Source organism: Ursus maritimus, unplaced genomic scaffold (assembly GCF_017311325.1).
Source record: "Ursus maritimus isolate PB19 unplaced genomic scaffold, ASM1731132v1 scaffold_13, whole genome shotgun sequence".
NCBI classification, from domain to species: Eukaryota; Metazoa; Chordata; class Mammalia; order Carnivora; family Ursidae; genus Ursus; species Ursus maritimus.
In genome coordinates, this window is record NW_024423675.1 from 61,222,966 (window position 1) to 61,241,490 (window position 18,525).

At 40.1% G+C, this 18,525-nt stretch overlaps 1 protein-coding gene across 1 annotated transcript; it reads left to right on the plus strand.

The window, feature by feature from the left end:
- The first annotated feature begins 4,734 nt into the window (after positions 1-4,734).
- Positions 4,735-17,116, plus strand: GTF2H5 (general transcription factor IIH subunit 5). The gene is made up of 3 exons (XM_008688517.2): positions 4,735-4,829; positions 5,632-5,704; positions 16,591-17,116. Exons 2-3 carry the CDS (start codon positions 5,670-5,672, stop codon positions 16,769-16,771), a joined length of 216 nt encoding a protein of 71 aa, XP_008686739.1. The 5' UTR covers positions 4,735-4,829; positions 5,632-5,669; the 3' UTR covers positions 16,772-17,116.
- The last annotated feature ends 1,409 nt before the right edge of the window (positions 17,117-18,525 follow it).

The window sequence follows — 18,525 nt, forward strand, 5'->3', positions numbered from 1 at the left end:
TTTACTTTTAGGTCTTTGATCCATCTCAAATTAATTTTTGTGTGTTGGATGAAATGCATTCATTTTTCCCCCATATGGATATCTAATAGTTCCAGAATTATTTGCTGAAAACATTTTACTTTCCTCACTAAGCTGATTTGTGCTTTGTTTGAAAATCAATTGCCTATATAAGTATGGGCATATCTCTGGACTCTATTCCATTTCATTGATCTATTTGTTTATTATTATATAAATACCATAACTGTCTTCATTACTAGAGCTCTATAATAAATCTCTAAGCTAGGTAGTACAAATTTTCTGGTTTTGTTCTTCCTTTTCAAGATTGACTATTCTAGGTCTTTGGCGTATTCATATAATTTTAAAGTCAGCTTGTCAATTTCTATTTTTAAAGAGCTTTTGGGATTATGATTGTGATTGCATTAAATATGAAATACTAATTTTAAGTAGAGAAGAGAGGAGAAATTCTGAGGACATAGAAAGTAAAAAGGGAGAGCTTATGCGTACCAAGTGAAACAAATACTCAAAAATTCCATTAAATTTCACAACAGGAAAGTCACCAAAGCTTTCACAATGGTAGCTTCATTGCCCTGGTTGGAGAAGAAACCAAACTGAAATTATTTCCTCTTCATTCTTATTAATAAAACACCTGAATTGTAGCTGGCCATACAGATAACTGAATAAAGAGTACATTACTTATCTTTCTGTCTACTTAAGTGTTACCACTGATTAAAATGGGCTCTAAGTGGATGTGTCACATGCAACTTCTGAGAAGTATCCTTAAAAGAGTATGTGCCTTTCTTTACCCTTCTGTTTTCCTTCTTGCTATGAGCAGGTGGCAGCTGGAATTAAAGCAGCCATCTCAACCATGAGGTAGCATGCTAAAGAAGGCAGAACAGCAAGAAAGAGGAGCCCAAGTCCCTAATGATCATGGAGCTGCTGCCACACCAGCTACGGCCTGCCTACCTATGGAATCATATGCAGAGTTAAGCCATTACTATCATCTACTTTCTTCGTAATGCAGCCAAACCTAACTCTAATACATCACAGTTTTAACTATCTATATGCCAGTGATCCTGAAGTTGTACCTTCAGCCACAATCTTTCCAGACTCATCTATCCAACAGCTACTGGAACATTTCCACTTGGATGTCCAACAGGTCTTTCAAACTTAACTATCCAAATCAGAACTCTTTACTTTTTTTCTCCCTAAAGTCTTCCTCCATTCATCCTCCCCACTGCAACTAAATGGCAAACGGTTTTTGGTGAAAAATGATAACTGATCTATCTTGTAGCTCAAGCCCAACACCTAGATGTTGCTTCTGATTCCTTTTTTCCCCCCTCACCCTGTTCAAACCAACTGTCAAAACAATTCCTGCTCTCTGCCATCTACATACATCCCAAATCCGTCTACCTTTCTTCACCTTTACCGTTACACATCTAGTTGAAATCACCACCATCTGTGACCTGGAACAGTGCAAAAGCACCCTCAATGTGTTTTTTGTAACCTAAGAAATCCTTCCCAGAGAGATGAAAAAGTTCTGGAGACAGACAGTAGTGGTAGCTTCACAAGAACATAAATGCCACCAAACTATACACCTAAAAGTGGCTAAAATGGTAAATTTTATGTTAGGTGAAAAAAAAATCTTTCCCGGAAACAATATAGCCTCCTATATATTTTTCTAATATTATATAGATGTCGTTCACACTGAAGTCTTTAATCCATCTGGAAACCACTGTTGTGAATGCAGAGTAACAGGAATCTAATGTAGTCTTTATTCTATATGGATACCACGTATTTCAACATCATTTAGTGAATAGGGTATGCTTCCCCCTGTTTTAGAATACCACTCATCGGTATGCGAAGCTCCCATATTTAGGTGGGTGTGTTTCTAGGCTTTCCATTCTATTCCATCTGACCACTTTTCTAACCCTGAACCAATCCTAGCAATTAACACTTAACAATTAAGTAGTCTTAATTATTACAGCTTTATATTAAGTTTGATATCTGGGAGGAAGGGACTTCATTTTATTTTTTTTTCAAAACTGATTTACCGATTTTTAGTCCTTTTCCTTTCCATATATATTTTAGGTTCAGCATGTCCAGTTCCATGAAAAATCATGTACAATTTTAATTGGAATTGCACTGAACTTGTAGAATTGAGGAAAACTGACAGCTTTATGATACTGAGTCTTCCCACCCATGAATATGGTGTATCTCTTCATTTACTTGGGTCTTCTGTTACGTGTTTCAATAGAACATTATAATTTTCTCCCTAGAGAACTGTACAGCTTCGGTTTGATCTATTTCTAGATACCTTTGGTTTTGAATACTGGTACTAATAGTACCTTTTTTTTACATTTAAATTTCTAGTTAGTTATTGCTGGTACATAGAAGTTATTTTTTAATTCAGAAATCTTCCTGAAGACCATTTTTTTCACCATTTATTGAGTACTACTTCCTATTCCCAATAATTTGTGTCTCTACCTTACAAATACATGTATATGTATGCCTACACATATACACACATTTTTCTTTTGTTTTGTGTCCAGGATGTTTATTCTGTTCCACTGTTCTGTCTTGTACTACTACCACACTGTCTTAAATGCTGTAGTTTTATATTTTGACAGTATTAGTCTTCTGCCTCAAACTTTTTTTAGCTATTTATGTTAGTTTACTTTTCCAGATAAATACTGCAATTATTTTGCAGGTTCCTCCCCAGAGCCTACCTAAGTTATATGATTTGGGGGCTCTGAAGACCATTCTGACACCCCTAAACAAAGTAGCCTCTCCAATCACTCTTTATTACATCACCATCTACCTTCTCGTTAACTGATTTTGCTATCTTTCTCCCCCCACTGTAATTGGTTGCCTGTTCCTAATTGTATTCCCAGTGTCTAGAACAGCGCCTGGCACATACCAGGTGCACAAAAATGTTTGCTAAATAAATGGATGGAGATTTTAAATCTGGATGATTCAGAGAAACACAGGAAGAAAAGCAGGTTTTGAAGTAATGGTGAAAGGTAAGACCTATCTCAGTCTGAGAAGAGGTGCTTTGATTACTCACAGGTGATTAATGTGTAGGCCTCAGGCCAGCACCTGGGCACAAGAGCGGATGATCAATGAGATGGTCAAGGAGAAGTATGCATGCAAAATGGGGGGGGGGAGATACTTGGAAATAACAAGTGCTGACAAGGATGTGGAAAAAAAGAAACCCTTGTTTTCTTTTGCACTGTTGGTGGGAATGCAAGCTGGTGCAGCCACTGTGGAAAACAGTATAGAAGTTCCTCAAAAAATTACAGAATTACCATATGATCTAGTACTTCCATTACTGGGTATTTACCCAAAGTAAATGAAAACATTAATTCAGAAAGATATAAGCACCCTTATGTTTATTGCAGCATTATTTACCATAGCCAAGATACGGAAGCAGCCCACATGTCCATCCATTAGTGCATAGATAAAGCAAGTGTGATCTATATATGCAATGGACTATTGCTCAGCCTTAAAAAAGAATGGAATCTTACCATTTGCAACATGATGGATCTAGAGATTACAATGTTAAGTGAAATAAGTCAGACAAATACCATAAGATTTCACTCATATGTGGAATTTAAGAAACACAGAAAAAAGAGACAGACTTTTAAATATAGAGAACTGGTGGTTGCCAGAGAGAAGGTGGATGGGCAGATGTGTGAAACAGGTGAAGAGAATTAAGAGTACACTTAACAGCGATGAGCACTGAGTAATGCAGAATTGCTGAATCTTTATATTGCACACCTGAAACTAATCTTACATTCTATGTCATACCTGAATACAAATTTTTAAAAATTAAAAAAAAATGCAAAAAAAATTTTTAATTAAATAAAGACACTTTGTAAGAACCATACCTAGGGCGAACGCAGAACCAGCAATACGGAAACCAAAAAGAGGAAAAACTCTGAGGGCTAAAAAGAGGGAAATGAATATAAGAGCTGGGTTTATAAATCACATAAACCCATGAAGTAGTAATGTGCAGCAGCATTAGCTTAATTGGGAACTACAATTTAACCTAAGGGACCAAAGCAAGAGTCTCATACCTCCACTGGTAAAAATAACTAAAGAGAGAAGTCTATCAGACACACATCAAAATGTGGGGAAAGGATTAATTTTAGAACCCTCTGGGGTCTTACAATGACCGTTCGGGGCTTAAAAATCTATTAGCATTCGATCTATGCACCCTCTCAGGTCACAGCTAGAAGCTGTGATCTGGCAGGTTCCGATCTGAATGAGACTGTTTCTTACTCCTTCTCATCATCTTTCCGTGACTACCCAGTGGGAGGCTGACGGTACCGGCAGGTGCTCTGGGGGCCTCAGAGAGGAACCAGAGATGGGCAGTGACAGGGAAAGAAGAGTCGGGCGGCCCAGGCTCCGAGAGGCCCTCACTCCCGGCTAGGGGTCGGCGGGTCAGCCGGTGTGTCAGGGGCCGCGCCCCCGCGCCGTCCTCCCCACTCCCCGCAGTGCCGGCTTCGCCGACGCCCTCGCCCGCCCCCACGAGCCCGGGTTCCCCTTCCTACCTACCGGCACGCGGACTCCGCCAGCCCTCAGTCGCTCACTGCCGACCCAATTGGCATTGGAGCACCCCTTTCTCGGCCGTTCCCAGCCTGAGCCCTCCGGCCGGCTCCCGGCGGCACGTGATACCGCCCCCGTCGCGCCCCGCTCCGCCCCCTCAGCCCAGCTCCCGCTCCGCCTGCCTCCGGCGCGCCCCACCCACAAGAGCGTCGCCGACCGATGACGTAGCCGGCGCAGGAAAGCTTGGCAAGGCCCAAGGGCTGGTGGTTCCGAGGTTTGAGGTACGTGGTGCGGGCTCTGCCAGCGAGAGGGGAAAGTGGGGTACGTGGAAAACCGAGGGCTCCCGAGGAAAGGAGGCAGGGGAAGAAAAGACCTAGAAACCTGTCTTCCAGGTGCTGGGGTACAGGGCGGTGCCCCGCACCTCTCGGGGCCCTTCCTGAAGAGGCTTGGAAGCTGTCCCGCAGTAATTGAACCGTGAATTTCATTGCGGGAGATAATGGCTCGCGCCCAGATGTAGAAGTTTAAGGATTAAGTTGGCGTCGGTGCGTGGGATATTTTCCTCCTTGGGCAGATCATTGGGAAACCTGATTTATGTGGTAAAAGAACACGAGATCTGGAGACCTGGCTTCTCTCTCTCTTTTTTTTTTTTTTTTTTTTTTTTTTTGCCCCGGAGCCAGTCTTTTCTATCTCATCTGTGAAATGAGATAGTCGGCCTCACCATCCTTTTCACAGCTACTGTTCTGTGATTTCTGCCTCCCAGAATCTTATCTTTTATCATTATGCTGGGTGGGACTAGAAATCTTGTGACTCTTGTTCTAAACTTGGATTGGGCAGGTTGCTTGCTTTCATTAGAATTGACTTGGGTAGCATTTGCAAGTAAGATTTCTGCATTAATATTCCAATAGACTCATTTTAATTTTAAAAATAAAAATGTCTATTTTTTTAATGTTAGCCCTGTTTTTTATAGACTTAAATGTTTAATGTGACATTTAATATTTTGCCTCATTTCAAGAAGCAAATCTCCAAAGTATATTGAAAAAGTTGATGTTTTTTAATTTATTGTCACCTTACCTCTTTTATTAGCATTTTAAAGGTCATCTGCATCTTCTGACTGGGAAAAGATGGTCAACGTCTTGAAAGGAGTGCTAATAGAATGGTTAGTAGTTTTGATACTTAATGAAATTTAAATCTCCATATTGAATCTTGATGTATGTGTACCTCCTCTAGAATCCATGTTTTCATTTTCTTTTAAGATCTAGATGAATCAAGTCCTTCAGCTTTCTCAACTTCATTTTCCTTATATAACAAGTGGAACAGATTTTGTTGCTGCGCTTCTTCCTGGTGCCAAATTTCTTTTCTTTTCTTTTCTTTTTTTTTTTAAGTTTTTATTTTTTCATTTGATACAGCACAGGCAGAGGAAGGGGGAGAAGCACTCTGGGATTATGACCCAAGCCGGAGGCAGACGCTTAACCGACTGAGCCACTCAGGTGCTCCCCTGGTGCCAAATTTCAGTGTCTCAGTCCAGTTGATGTAACTGGCATATTTCCAGCACGTTTTGGTCAGGGACAGTGTAGTTTTTAGATAACGTTCTTTAGAGGAACAGTGTTTCTATTGTCCTCCATTAGGGATTGACTAGAATTTTAGGGCCTCCCTATGTCTTCACCACCACAAACTGTGCTCTTGAAAAAGAGTAAGAAAATCAAGAGCCGGTTTCCTAAACTAGGCACACATTTCATAGGAGAAGCTGGAAACCTTAAGGGGCAGCATTGAATTTCTCAAAGCAAGCTACATAGGGCTTTATTATCACACAGTCTGAAAACCTGAACTACTGGACCAGTTCTTGCTCAGTCTCCACTTGCTTGTGATGGCAGGGCTGGGGAGAATAAAAACCAAACCGTGGGATACTTCTGGCATTGGAACAGCATTGTCCTATGGAAATATAATGTGAGCCACATATGTAGTCTTAAATCTATTAGCCACATTAAGAGTAAATTGAAGCAGGTACAATTAGTATGTTTTATATGACCCAGTGTGCCCAAAATATTTCAACATGTTCTAAATCTTCAAAGTTCTTACTAAGATTTCAAAATTTTGCTAAGTCGTTTTTCATACCACAGCTTCAAAATCCAGTGTGGAGTTTACTTTCACAGCCCGTCTCACAGGCTGGCCACATTTCAAGTGCTCAGTGGCGAGCAGTGCAGATTTAATGTTTGAATAGAGACACAACAAAGACAAAAAGAGCCGAGAGCCAGTGACGTAGGAGGGAAGCTGAGAGGGAATGTTTCATGAGGGTGAGTGGGCCATGTCCAGTGGTGATGAGACATGGAATAAGGTGAAGACGCACTGGAAGTCAGCAATTTTTTTTTTTTTTTTTTTTTTTTTTTTAATGAGAGCTGTTTTAGTGGAGAGGTGGGATAGATGTCAGATTGGAATACTTTGGAAAGGAAGGTGAGGAAGTAGGGAGGCTCTTTGGAGAAGTTTTGTTGTATTAATGAGCAAAGGAATGGAGAAATGGGTTGATAGCTAAAGAAGGATATGGTAAAGGACTCTGGGTCTTGTTATTTTGGTTTTAATGTGAGAGACTAGAATGCGTGTTGATAAGAATGAACTGCTTAGAGGGGCGCCTGCGTGGCTCAGTCAGTTAAGCGTCTGCCTTCAGCTCAGGTCATGATCTCAGGGTCCTGGGATCGAGCCCCACATCAGGCTCCCTGCCCAGCAGGGAGTCTGCTTCTCCCTCTCCCTCTGCACCTCTTCCCCACTTGTGCTCTTTCTCTCTCAAATGAATAAATAAAATCTTTTAAAAGAAATTAATAAACTGCTTAGAAAAGTATTCACTTGGGAAAGTGAGAGGAAGGGATCTAGATCCCATAAGTCCTAAACACGATGTGTTGTTTTCTTTTGGAAAAGACTTTTAGGCTAATTTTTGTATTTTATTTTTCTTAAAATGTTGTCATATATTAATGAATAGAAACATTTTTCTGGTTGGTCTTTCAGTGCTATTATTTTTTTTAACACAGAGGATACATTGTGTCAGCTATCAGTCTTCCCCCTTTTGTTTCTTCAGATTCTAGGTTTGATCTTCACCTCTGGATTTAATACATCTTCTCTCTTGTAAGATTTTTGTATTTTAGTTTTTGTTGATGTGTAAAGTTTTATTTATCTAGACTCTACTAGGAGGAGCATATTAGGTAAAGATCTGAATTCATGCCATTTGTTTTGTTTTGTTTTGTTTTAGCTGAACAGTTGTTTCACAGAATTTATTCCTTTCTCTAATGATAGATAATATCTCTTTTATCACATTGTTTCACTCTCCTTGTACTTTCCGTAATCCTGTCCCACATCCATTTTCTTTGTCATTATTGTCTATTCAAGAATAACCTTAGAATAATTTAGTCTGTTTCTAAAATAATCCTTTTGGCATGATGATTGAGATTGTGTTAAATCTATAATTTGAAAAAATATGGCTGGACTGCACTTTAAAGAGCGGAACTCTAGGAGACACATTAAAATCTTAGTGGTAGGCTTTCAGTATAGCCTTGAGGACAGAATACAGATTTGTAAGAGGAGCTGAGGTGTTAGTTTTCTTTCCTGATTGGCTGAGCTGTCCGCCTGATTTGCTGTCACGTAATCAAACCTCTGAAAACCTGGGCTTTAATGGCCCTCTGTCACTTAGCTCTTTTGTGTAATCCCCAGAATAGCAGCAACAATATCATCTGGAACTTGTTGGAAGTGCAAAGTCTGAGACCTCACCCTAAATCTCCTAAATCAAAATTGTGTATGCAAAGGAACTTGTTAAGCATTTAAAGTTTGGGAAGCACTTAATTGGCTTAAGTTTGATAATCAGTTTTCCTGTGGAGAATTGTTTTGCACCAGGACCACTAAAATTTTATTTTGTAGATGGACACTGCCCTTGCAAAACTTTAATTTTTTCCTTCAAGGTGAATTCTAAAGTGTAGCCTGCACAATATTTTGAAAGGGTAACTGTCTTCCCAAAGATTAAATCTTCCAAAAAGATTTCAGGCCTATGAAATAACAGATTTATAAATGGCGTGGTCAGGGCTGATGGGTACTCCACAGTCAGATGTACATGTTGGGATGGTAACTGGAAAAGTCCTTCAGTTTCCCTCATGTCTGTATTTGATGCCAGAGAAAATTCTTAATAACATAGTATCATTATATTTTTTACTTCATAATCCCCATAGATTACGTGGAGCATTTAGGTGTACTGGAGTCCAGAATTTGATAGGTCTGGAGTTCGTAGGCAAACCACTCAAGAATCTCCTAAAAGTACTTCCATTATTCCAGTGATTTTCTCTCTGAATTCCAGCCACATCACCATACAAGGTCATCTGTCATAGCACAGGTAGTGCTGTTCCACACATTCTGTCCAGGCGGCCAGCAAAGTACTTATCAGGCGTGAGTATCCTCATTCAAGAAGGGAGTCTGACTTTACCGCCTGTCTTAGGATGGCTTAACTTACTGCCATATTTAAATTCCGTGTCTTGTCAGTTCCTTTAATAATTTGGAGTCTATAGTAAAGAAGCATATAAATCAGATTATAATAGTGGCCATTTACACCCCACTATCAGTGAATTGGAAAAGTCAAGGTACTGGGATAGAAGAAGATGCTTTCCTCGCAAGGCTTATCAAATATCCAAATCTAAAGCTAAATTGAAATTCTCTTGTTTATAAATTTGTGTGTGTGTTTTTTAAAAGATTTTATTTATTTATTTGACAGAGAGAGACAGCCAGCGAGAGAGGGAACACAAGCAGGGGGAGCGGGAGAGGAAGAAGCAGGCTCCCAGTGGAGGAGCCTGATGTGGGGCTCGATCCCAGAACGCTGGGATCACGCCCTGAGCCGAAGGCAGACGCTTAATGACTGAGCCACCCAGGCGCCCCTATAAATTTGTGTTTTTATATCAGAATGAGATTGGTGAAAACTTCCTCTTTGTTGGGATCCACAACTGTCAACTGCCAGCCTCGCACTAAGTGTTTTCCCAAGCACAGCAATATCGAAGCAAGCAGCATATGCCCAACCAGTGCCTGTCCAGCTGCAGGTGCGAGAGCACATCTGTGGTGTGACAGTTATCCCACTTGGTTGGCAAGTGCTTCAGCCAGGAAGACTTGTTGCAGAGGTGCAAATTCCAGCCAGTTTACAACATAATAGCAAAGAATCTGGAGAAACATATTATTAGACCAGCCTTACCCTTACAGCGTTGGCTTATAAACCTATATTGTATATGGGACGCAAATAAGAACTAAGACAAAAGCAGTCTTACCATTGTTCTGTTCTTTCACAGCATTTATATATATCTTGTGAGCCTCTGCTTGTTAGAAGGGCCATATTCACTGAAGTTTCCTGGCCACCCAGAACAGTGTCTAAAATATGTATAGGAGGTACTTAGTAAATATTTGTATACTGAATGGATTTCGTCAACAGAATTGAGTCAAGAAATGTAATCTCAGCATAAATTCAGGTTATTAATGTTCCTTTAGAGTTGTTACCCCAGTAATAATAGTGGAGGTAAGAACAGATTCTGATAACTTGGATTCAAGTTTCAGTACAAAAAACGTTTGTATGCCAGACCTCCTTTTTGGCAAGTTACATCAAAATAGCCCTTGAACGAAGTGACTATTATCTTCCAGTCTTAGTTTTTAAAAAGCAGGCTCTCACTGAGCTACCGATAGAATGATAGAGGTGCAGTCTTAAACAGCTGATCTAGAAGGCAATTTGTAATAGGTTTTTTGAGCTTTTATACAGTTGAACACAAGTGACCCTAAGGAGGTGATCAGAACTGCAGATAAAATGTAGTAGATTGAGGGGCGCCTGGGTAGTTCAGGCATTTACACATCCGACTCTTGATTTCAGCTCAAGTTATGATTTCAAGGTTGTGAGATCAAGCCCCACTGTGTCGGGTTTCCCCGTGTAGCAGGGAGTCTGCTTGAGATTCTCTGATTCTCTCCCTGTGGCTCCCCCCTCCACCACCACCACCACCACCCCCACCCCCACCCCCACCGCCGAGTGCACTGGTGCACAGGCACGCGCGCTCTCTCTCTATCAAATAAATAAATCTTTTAAAAAATGTAGGTAATTGTGCTAATAAAACAGAGTGTTGATGGTGGAGCTAGAGAATATAATGCTAAGTGAAATAAGTTGGTCGGAGAAAGTCAAATACCATGTGATTTCACTAATGTGAAATTTAAGAAACAAAACAAGCAAAGGGGAAAAATGCGAGACAAATCAAGAAATAGACTCTTAATTATAGAGAACAAACTGATGATGATGGGGAGTAAGGAGTGCACCTATGGTGATGAGCACCCGGTGTTGAATGGAAATGTGGAAATGCTGAATCACTAAATTAAGCATTGTTTGTGACATTTTTATAATCAAATAATGTAGCTATTAAAGTATTTGAAAACATTTTAAGTGATATGGGCCAATGACATTGTGTAATACAATGGTAAATAAGAAGGTCTGAATGCCTTCATGAAATGACACTGAGCGTTTACCAGATATCATATTAAGCATTTGGCAATATTCGGTTCTCAGAACAACCCTATGAAATACAGGTTTTTTGGTTTTTTGGGTTTTTTTTAAGATTGTATTCATTTCAGAGAGAGAGCGCACATGTGACCAAGCACAAGCAGGGGGGAAGAGCAGAGGGAAAAGCAGACTCCCCATTGAGCAGGGAGCCCGATGCAGGGCTCCATCCCAGAACCCCAGACCATGATGTGAGCCAAAGGCAGACTTTCAACCAACGGACTGAGCCACCCAGGTGCCCCAGATATAGGTACTCTTTTCCCCATTTTATAGATGCATAAACTTAGGCCCAGAGAAATTAATTGCTCACGGTTACACACCTGCTAAGGTGAGATTTTAAACCATAGTATTCTGGCTTCAGAGCCCAAGCTACTAAGCCTGATATAGACTGTCTAACACAAAACTAAGCAAATGTTAAGGTTTTATTTTTCCTTTTTAAGATTTATTTATTTGACAGAGAGCACAAACGGGGAGTAGCAGACAGAGGGAGAGGGAGAAGCAGGCTCCCTGCTGAGCAAGGAGCCCGATGTAGGGCTCCATCTCAGGACCCGGGGATCATGACCTGAGCCGAGGGCAGACACTTAACCGACTGAGCCACCCAGGCGCCCCTTTATTGTGTTAAGTTTTTAAAAAGAATGTGTGTGTGCATATTCTTAGAATATCATATACACAGGCTAGTAATAAGAAAAATATTTTTGTAATAGCAAATCCTTTAATAGGGATAGAAGTAGGTAATTTGAACCTTTCTACCTATATCCTCCCACACACCCAAAAACTCTTGGCATTTTAATTGCTCTTCATATGAGTATCTACTATGAGCAAAGTGTTTTTAGATGTATTCTCAAATCCAGCAACCCTGCAATATAAGTAGCACTGTCTCCATGTTACTACCTAGGACCCTAAGACATGGAGAGGTTTAGTGATTTTTTGTACCATATTTTGGTTGATTGAGTTGGGGCTCGGAGTTAGGCTGAGTCCAGTACTTTTTTTTAGCGTCATGTCTTTTTAACAATAAACCTATTGTATGCCATTTTGGGAACTTGGGACTGTTATTCTGGTTAGCTCAGTCTTTCTCTTAAGACCCTACTCGTTGGGGGCGCCTGGGTGGCTCAGTCGTTAAGTGTCTGCCTTTGGCTCAGGGCGTGATCCCAGAGTCCTGGGATCCAGCCTGCATCCGGCTCCTCCGCTGGGAGCCTGCTTCTTCCTCTCCCACTCCCCCTGCTTGTGTTCCCTCTCTCGCTGGCTGTCTCTCTCTCTGTCAAATAAATAAATAAAATCTTAAAAAAAAAAAAAAAAAGACCCTACTCATTGCAAGTATTTATCGAGCACCTAGAATATGCTGGACCCTAGTAAAGATACCTGTATCTCAAGCTGGACAATACACTTATTCCAAAAACGCTTTGGAAGGTGCTTATAAGAAGGAAATAAACTTAAGCAAACAAAGCCATTTCATGTTCAATAACAGTTTTCTAAAACATTCTGTTCTCAGGACATACAGAATTTGGAGAAATACTTTTAAGATTTTTAAGTAATTACACCTGTTAGCTAATTATTAGCAGGAAAGATAGTTTACCATTGACCGAGCCAAGATTATCATTCTCCTGAGACGGACAGTGCTGACATTTTTGTGCAGGTGACCAGTGAAGTGTGTGGTCTGTTCTACCGCTAAAGACGTCATCCTAGTAGAGCCTTTGTGGTGTAATAGTTTTTTAGAGTCATGTTTTATAGGAGTTATACTCAGGTTATGAAGGAAGGAGTTGATTGATGTCTACCTTCTCATCTCCAGGTCAAAGACATTTTTTTCCTTGCTCACTAGTCCTGATTGCAGGACTTTAACCAAGGATGTCTGTGGGCACTTGGTTTTGTTTTTCTTTCTTAGCAGCAAGTTCTCCCATAGACTCTCTTCATGAAGAAGTGGGATAAATAGCCCTGTATTCAGGCAAGATATTCCAGTTTCCTCAGTGTTTCATAATAAAAGTCTCCTAAACTTTGTCCTTTTGAATCATTCTAAGTTATATTTCAGGTACATGCTCACAGTTCAGTCTCAGATTGCTGTTTCCTTTCAAAAAGTTGCACTGAGGCGATTAATAAGGGAAGTAGTTGCTTCAGTGTCTCACCAGCCAGTCACTTTCTAATATCTCATTTGTCAGTTAGCAGTGTTTCCCCAGGCCTGGGGAATGGCGCTGGTGTTCAGGATGGTTTGTCGTAGAGCACAAAAAGGAGGGGGAGAACCAAAAATTGTTTTTATATGACCAGTTTACTTTATTTGAGGATAGAAACACATTAGGGTGACTGGTGATTCATACCAGGTGAAGTTAAGCTTAAAAGTTGGTTTAAAGGCAATTTAAAGAAAAATAATAAATAATATGTAGCTCAGGTGTTACAAGAGATGGCTAAATGAGCAAGGATAGTGTGCAAATGTCAAAAATTTTGAAAACACCAACAGGCTGATTCAAAACACATATGTGGGGACGCCTGGGTGGCACAGCGGTTAAGCATCTGCCTTCGGCTCAGGGCGTGATCCCGGCGTTATGGGATCGAGCCCCACATCAGGCTCTTCCACTATGAGCCTGCTTCTTCCTCTCCCACTCCCCCTGCTTGTGTTCCCTCTCTCGCTGGCTGTTTCTATCTCTGTCGAATAAATAAATAAAATCTTTAAAAAAAAAAAAAACACATACGTGATTCCTGGCCCTGAGGTCTCCGTCCTTATCTTACCGCATCTGTTAACCAGCACCTGGTGCTAAGGATCGCTTCCTCTTCCTGAACGTCCTTTGTTCACTTACCTTCCAGGACTCAGGGTTTCCTTCCTACCTCAGTGGTCACTGCTTTATAATCTGCTTCGCTCATTTGTCCTTTCTTCCTAACCTCTGATCCTGGGGAGTCTGAGGCTTGGTCCTTGGTCTCTTCTCTGTAGCTATGTTCACTCCCTCGTCAGGGCTTGATGACTGACTTTTTCTCTTCAGTCTGGACTTTGCTGCTGAAGTCAGTATTGCATATCCACTTTCCTACTCAGTTTCTTCACTTGGGTGCCGGTAGGCATCTCACATGTAACATGCCTCAAACCCAACTCTTGATCTTCCCAGCAAACCTGTTCTTCCTACTTCCTTCTCATCTCAGTAAAAGGCAACTCCACTTTTTCATTTGCTCTGACCGAAAATGTTGGGAGTCTCCTTAATTCTTCTCCTTCAAAGTTGGAGTCTAGTCTCAGCAAAATTATGTTGGATTTACATCCAGTGTGTGTCTAGAATCCAAACACTTACCGTCTCACTGTTACCACATAGGTCCAAACCATTATCGTCGCTTGCCTGGGTTACTACAGTCTCCTTCTAATCAGTCTCCCTGTTTCTGCCCTTGCCTCCACTACCCTCCAGTCTTTTCTCAACCCTGCAAGCAGTATGATCCTTACGTTTAAAATTGAAGTCCGTTTGTAAGTTAAATCATGTCACTCAGTAAAAGCCGAAATTGCTTAAAATCACCTCCAAGGCCCTATGTGATCTGGCCTAGCTATAACTAACTTTCTGACTTTATCTCCCACTCGTGTCCTTCTTAGTCGCCCCTCTCCAGCCTCCATGGCCTTACCGTTCACTCTGCCTGGGATGCTCTTGCCTGAGTCACCACACTGCCTTGCTTACTGCCTCCTCCTGTTTGTTCAGATGTCACTGCTTGGTAGCCCTTCCCTGTCTCCCCTGTCTAAACTTACAAGATCCTATCACTTTCATCACTGCCATTTCTCACCCTACTTGCCCACTGTGTGTGTGTGTGTGTGTGTGTGTGTGTGTGTGTGTGTATCATAGTGCTACCAGTAGAATGTAAGCTCCAAAACAGGGAGGGTTCTGAATTGTTCACTGCTGAATATCCAGGAACAGAGTAGTGCCTAGCACATGACAGGTGCTCAGTAAATATTTATTGAAAGAGCTTACAGTAGCAAATTTACTTCTGAACCAACCAATTCTGCACATTAGAGTGGTCATTTTAATACTGCAGCCATAGAATATGACTGAATTTTGCCAAACCTAAGTGGACAAGCATAACCTAAGTGTTCTGAACCTAGGTGTAAGATGACAGGCATACTAGAAGCTAAATTTAAAATTTGTGTCAGTTCTGATGTGGGCAGACCTATTTATTTATTTGCGTCATTTTATGGTATGGTAAATTGTTAATAAAATTGTAATGGTAAGTTACTGAAAATAATTAGGAAAATCATCTTTTCAGGAGGACTTAACTTTATTAATAGTTAATAGACCATGAACCATACTCACTTAGTAATTGAAATAAAACCTTTACCTTTGTTAGCTTCACTTACACCCAATTTGTACTTGAAAGAAGTAAAACTTGTTTTTAATGTTTTCAGGAAATTACACTGACCTCTTTTGAATTCAGTCATCTTTGTGATTGACGTTGTCATTCCTCAAGAAACAATAAGATTTTGTAAAGTCATATGTTCTCGATTTTTTAAAAACCATGCTAATTGACATTTTTATATTCATCTTTTGCTAAACACATTGTACATTATTTTAGGTCTAAAGAGTGTCCTTTGTTGTGATTCAGGGTTTTTATGACAGATATCTCTTGGTAAATCCCAGAAATTGGGGTCTTTTTTTTTTTTTAGATTATTTATTGGGGGCGTTGGGGGGAGGGATAGAGGGCGAAGGGGAGCTGAAATCAAGAGTTGGAATTTAACCAACTGACCCACCCGGGTGCCCCATGTAAATCCTAGAAATCGTATCCCTCTTTTCCTTGTGACTTACTCTATTCATTCCAAACTAAAAATCACAAATAAATAGAATTAAATTTGTATCTCTTCTTTGAGTTCAGTATTCTCAAGAAGATTTTGGTAAGATTTCCTTTAAAGATTCTGAGTGATAGTTCAAACTTACAAAGTTCAGAATTTCAAGGAAGAAAAACTTGAGAAGCACTGCAAGCCAAACACTATGCTTGACATTATTCTCCTTTAGTTTTTGTAACACTTCTGTTATGTAGGCTCATTTTGTAGCGGTGCAGATTAAGTACATATTAAGGCCACACAAGCAAGTGATAAAGCTGGGATTGAATCCAGAGCTGACTTTTGCTATACACCCTGCGTTATCACAGTGACTGCTTAACTGGTTTTGTAAATTAGTTTTCCACTGGCAACATAGTGAAAATCTATAGGCTTCTTTAATGGTCATGGACAAGTAAGGAAATTCCTTTTTTAAATCAGTTAAGGGAGCTGTGATTCTAGGCCCTATTAACTACAAAGCTCTGAACATTACTTTTTCACTTGTCAGTGACAAATTACTCTCTTAAAATCTTATCATTGGCCTCTTTCTCTAAAACTTAAAGGAAAAGTTCTAAAATGAAGCTATGTCTACAAATCATTAATGCTTGAGACAGAAGGAGTGAGGGATTGAGTTAAGTTTGGAACTTTTAAAGTTACCCTAAAAATTCTGCATGCCCGATTCTAATTGCTCAGGTGTAATTTGACGACACAGTATGTCGTTATCGTATGTTTCTCGCTGCAGTGACCCTGCCATGAAGCAGTTCCTGCTGTACTTGGATGAATCAAATGCCTTAGGGAAGAAGTTCATCATTCAAGACATCGATGACACTCACGTCTTCGTTATCGCAGAGTTGGTGAACGTCCTCCAGGAGCGAGTAGGTGAATTAATGGACCAAAATGCTTTTTCTCTTACCCAGAAGTGAAGATGCTCAATATTGACCACTTAACAAATGTGAGAGATTGTCACCATTCAGTGTCCTGTGTGACAGATGAGACTTAGCGGCTTAGGCGCCTATCATGAGAAAAACTGTGATGTTGTTTGTTCAGGAAAAAAGTCCCTGAGCTGGTGTTCTTGTTTTGTTTTGTTTTGTTTTCCAGTACATGTATCCTAGAATTTTAAAAAAGAAAAAAAAACAAAACTTCAATGGTTGTCTGTAATTTGGCTTTTATTATCCTACATTAAAATATAAATGTAAATGGTTTTCCTACCTTTTTAATACCAGTTTAATACTTAAAGAATATAATGGAGTATGCCTTTATCAGTTTAAGGTGTTTGTTTTGCTTGTTCCTGTTAATGTGGGATTTTGTAGTGGGGTTGTGGTTTGTTTTGTTCTAATTACAAACTGCACAGATTGATTACTTAGATAAATATGCCAAGGTGGGACCTTTGGTAATATTTATGTCTTTGCAAGTAATATCTCCGTACTGGCCAGCTCTATTGGTGAAGAAGATGGCGAAGAGAACCATGTTACATTGATGTAAGCTACACTTTGCATTTCCCTAAAAATATAGTGTTTTAAAAGTACAGAGGGTTTGAGACGCCTGGGTGGTTCAGTCGGTTAAGCGTCCCAGTCTTGATCTCAGCTCAGGTCTTGATCTCAAGGTCCTGAGTTCAAGGCCCACATATAGAAGATTAGAAATAACCAAATGGGAAAGGGGCATGTTGCATTGCAAGCTTTATCTTTTCCTTTTTCAAACTTTTTTGGTCACATTTTCCTTTCCCATCAGAGCAAGTGTTCTTTGGTTTAAAAAAAGATCTGTTTTATTTGTGCCTTATTCCATATGAGAATCCATTTAAACTCTTTTTAAAAAGAAATAAGGACTGTAGAAAGAGATTAGCATAAGGAATATAGTCAATAATATTGTAATAACATTGTAGTGACATGACAGATGGTAACTAGACTTACTGTGGTGAGCATTTTGTAATGTATATAATTGTCAATTCACTATGTCACACACCTAAAACTATCAGGATATTGCGTATCAACTACAATTTTAAAGAAAGGGAAGTAGGAGCAGATAGAAACAAAGTGAGTCTTGTGGAAAGCAGGATGATTAGGTTAAGATATATTGCATATGGTTTTATGATTGTGCGGAGGCAGAAATAACACTGGTAGGAGCTTTGCTTCCCTTCCTGAAGATAGTGTTAGCTAGGATGGGTTCACGTAATGAGAATTTTCCAAGAGAGAAGAGGACTTTTCTGACACTATAACCGTTTTCTTCCCTGCTATGGTGTGCTTACTCAAAGCACCTGTGTACCATTCTCACTCACTCACACAAGCGGTGCGCTTCCGCTGTTCGGTACGGTAGGCCCTCCCTTATCCAAGGGTTCCCTTTCCACCGGCAACCAAGGTCCAGAAGCAGATGATTCCCCTTCTCACTATGGTCAGAAGGTCAGTAGTAACCTAACGCTCTCACGATGCCTACAGCATTCACCTCACTTGATCTCATCGTTTGGGCATTTTGTCATCTCACATGAGGATCCCACAAGAGGAAAGAGGGTGAGTCCAGTATAGTAAGATAGCTTGAGAGAGAAACCATATTCACATAACCTTTATTACAGTTTATTGTTATTCTATTTTATTATTAATTATTGTTCTTAATCTCTTACTGTGCCTAATTTATAAATCGAACTTTGTCATGTCATATAAATCATGTACATACAGGAAAAAAACAT

What these genes read in the sequence shown, in the direction of transcription:
- GTF2H5 (XM_008688517.2), top strand. Translation starts at nt 5,670, where the DNA reads ATGGTCAACGTCTTGAAAGGAGTGCTAATAGAATG. An exon ending in AAAGGAGTGCTAATAGAATG is followed by an intron (nt 5,705 to 16,590) that starts GTTAGTAGTTTT and finishes TTCTCGCTGCAG; the next exon opens with TGACCCTGCCATGAAGCAGT.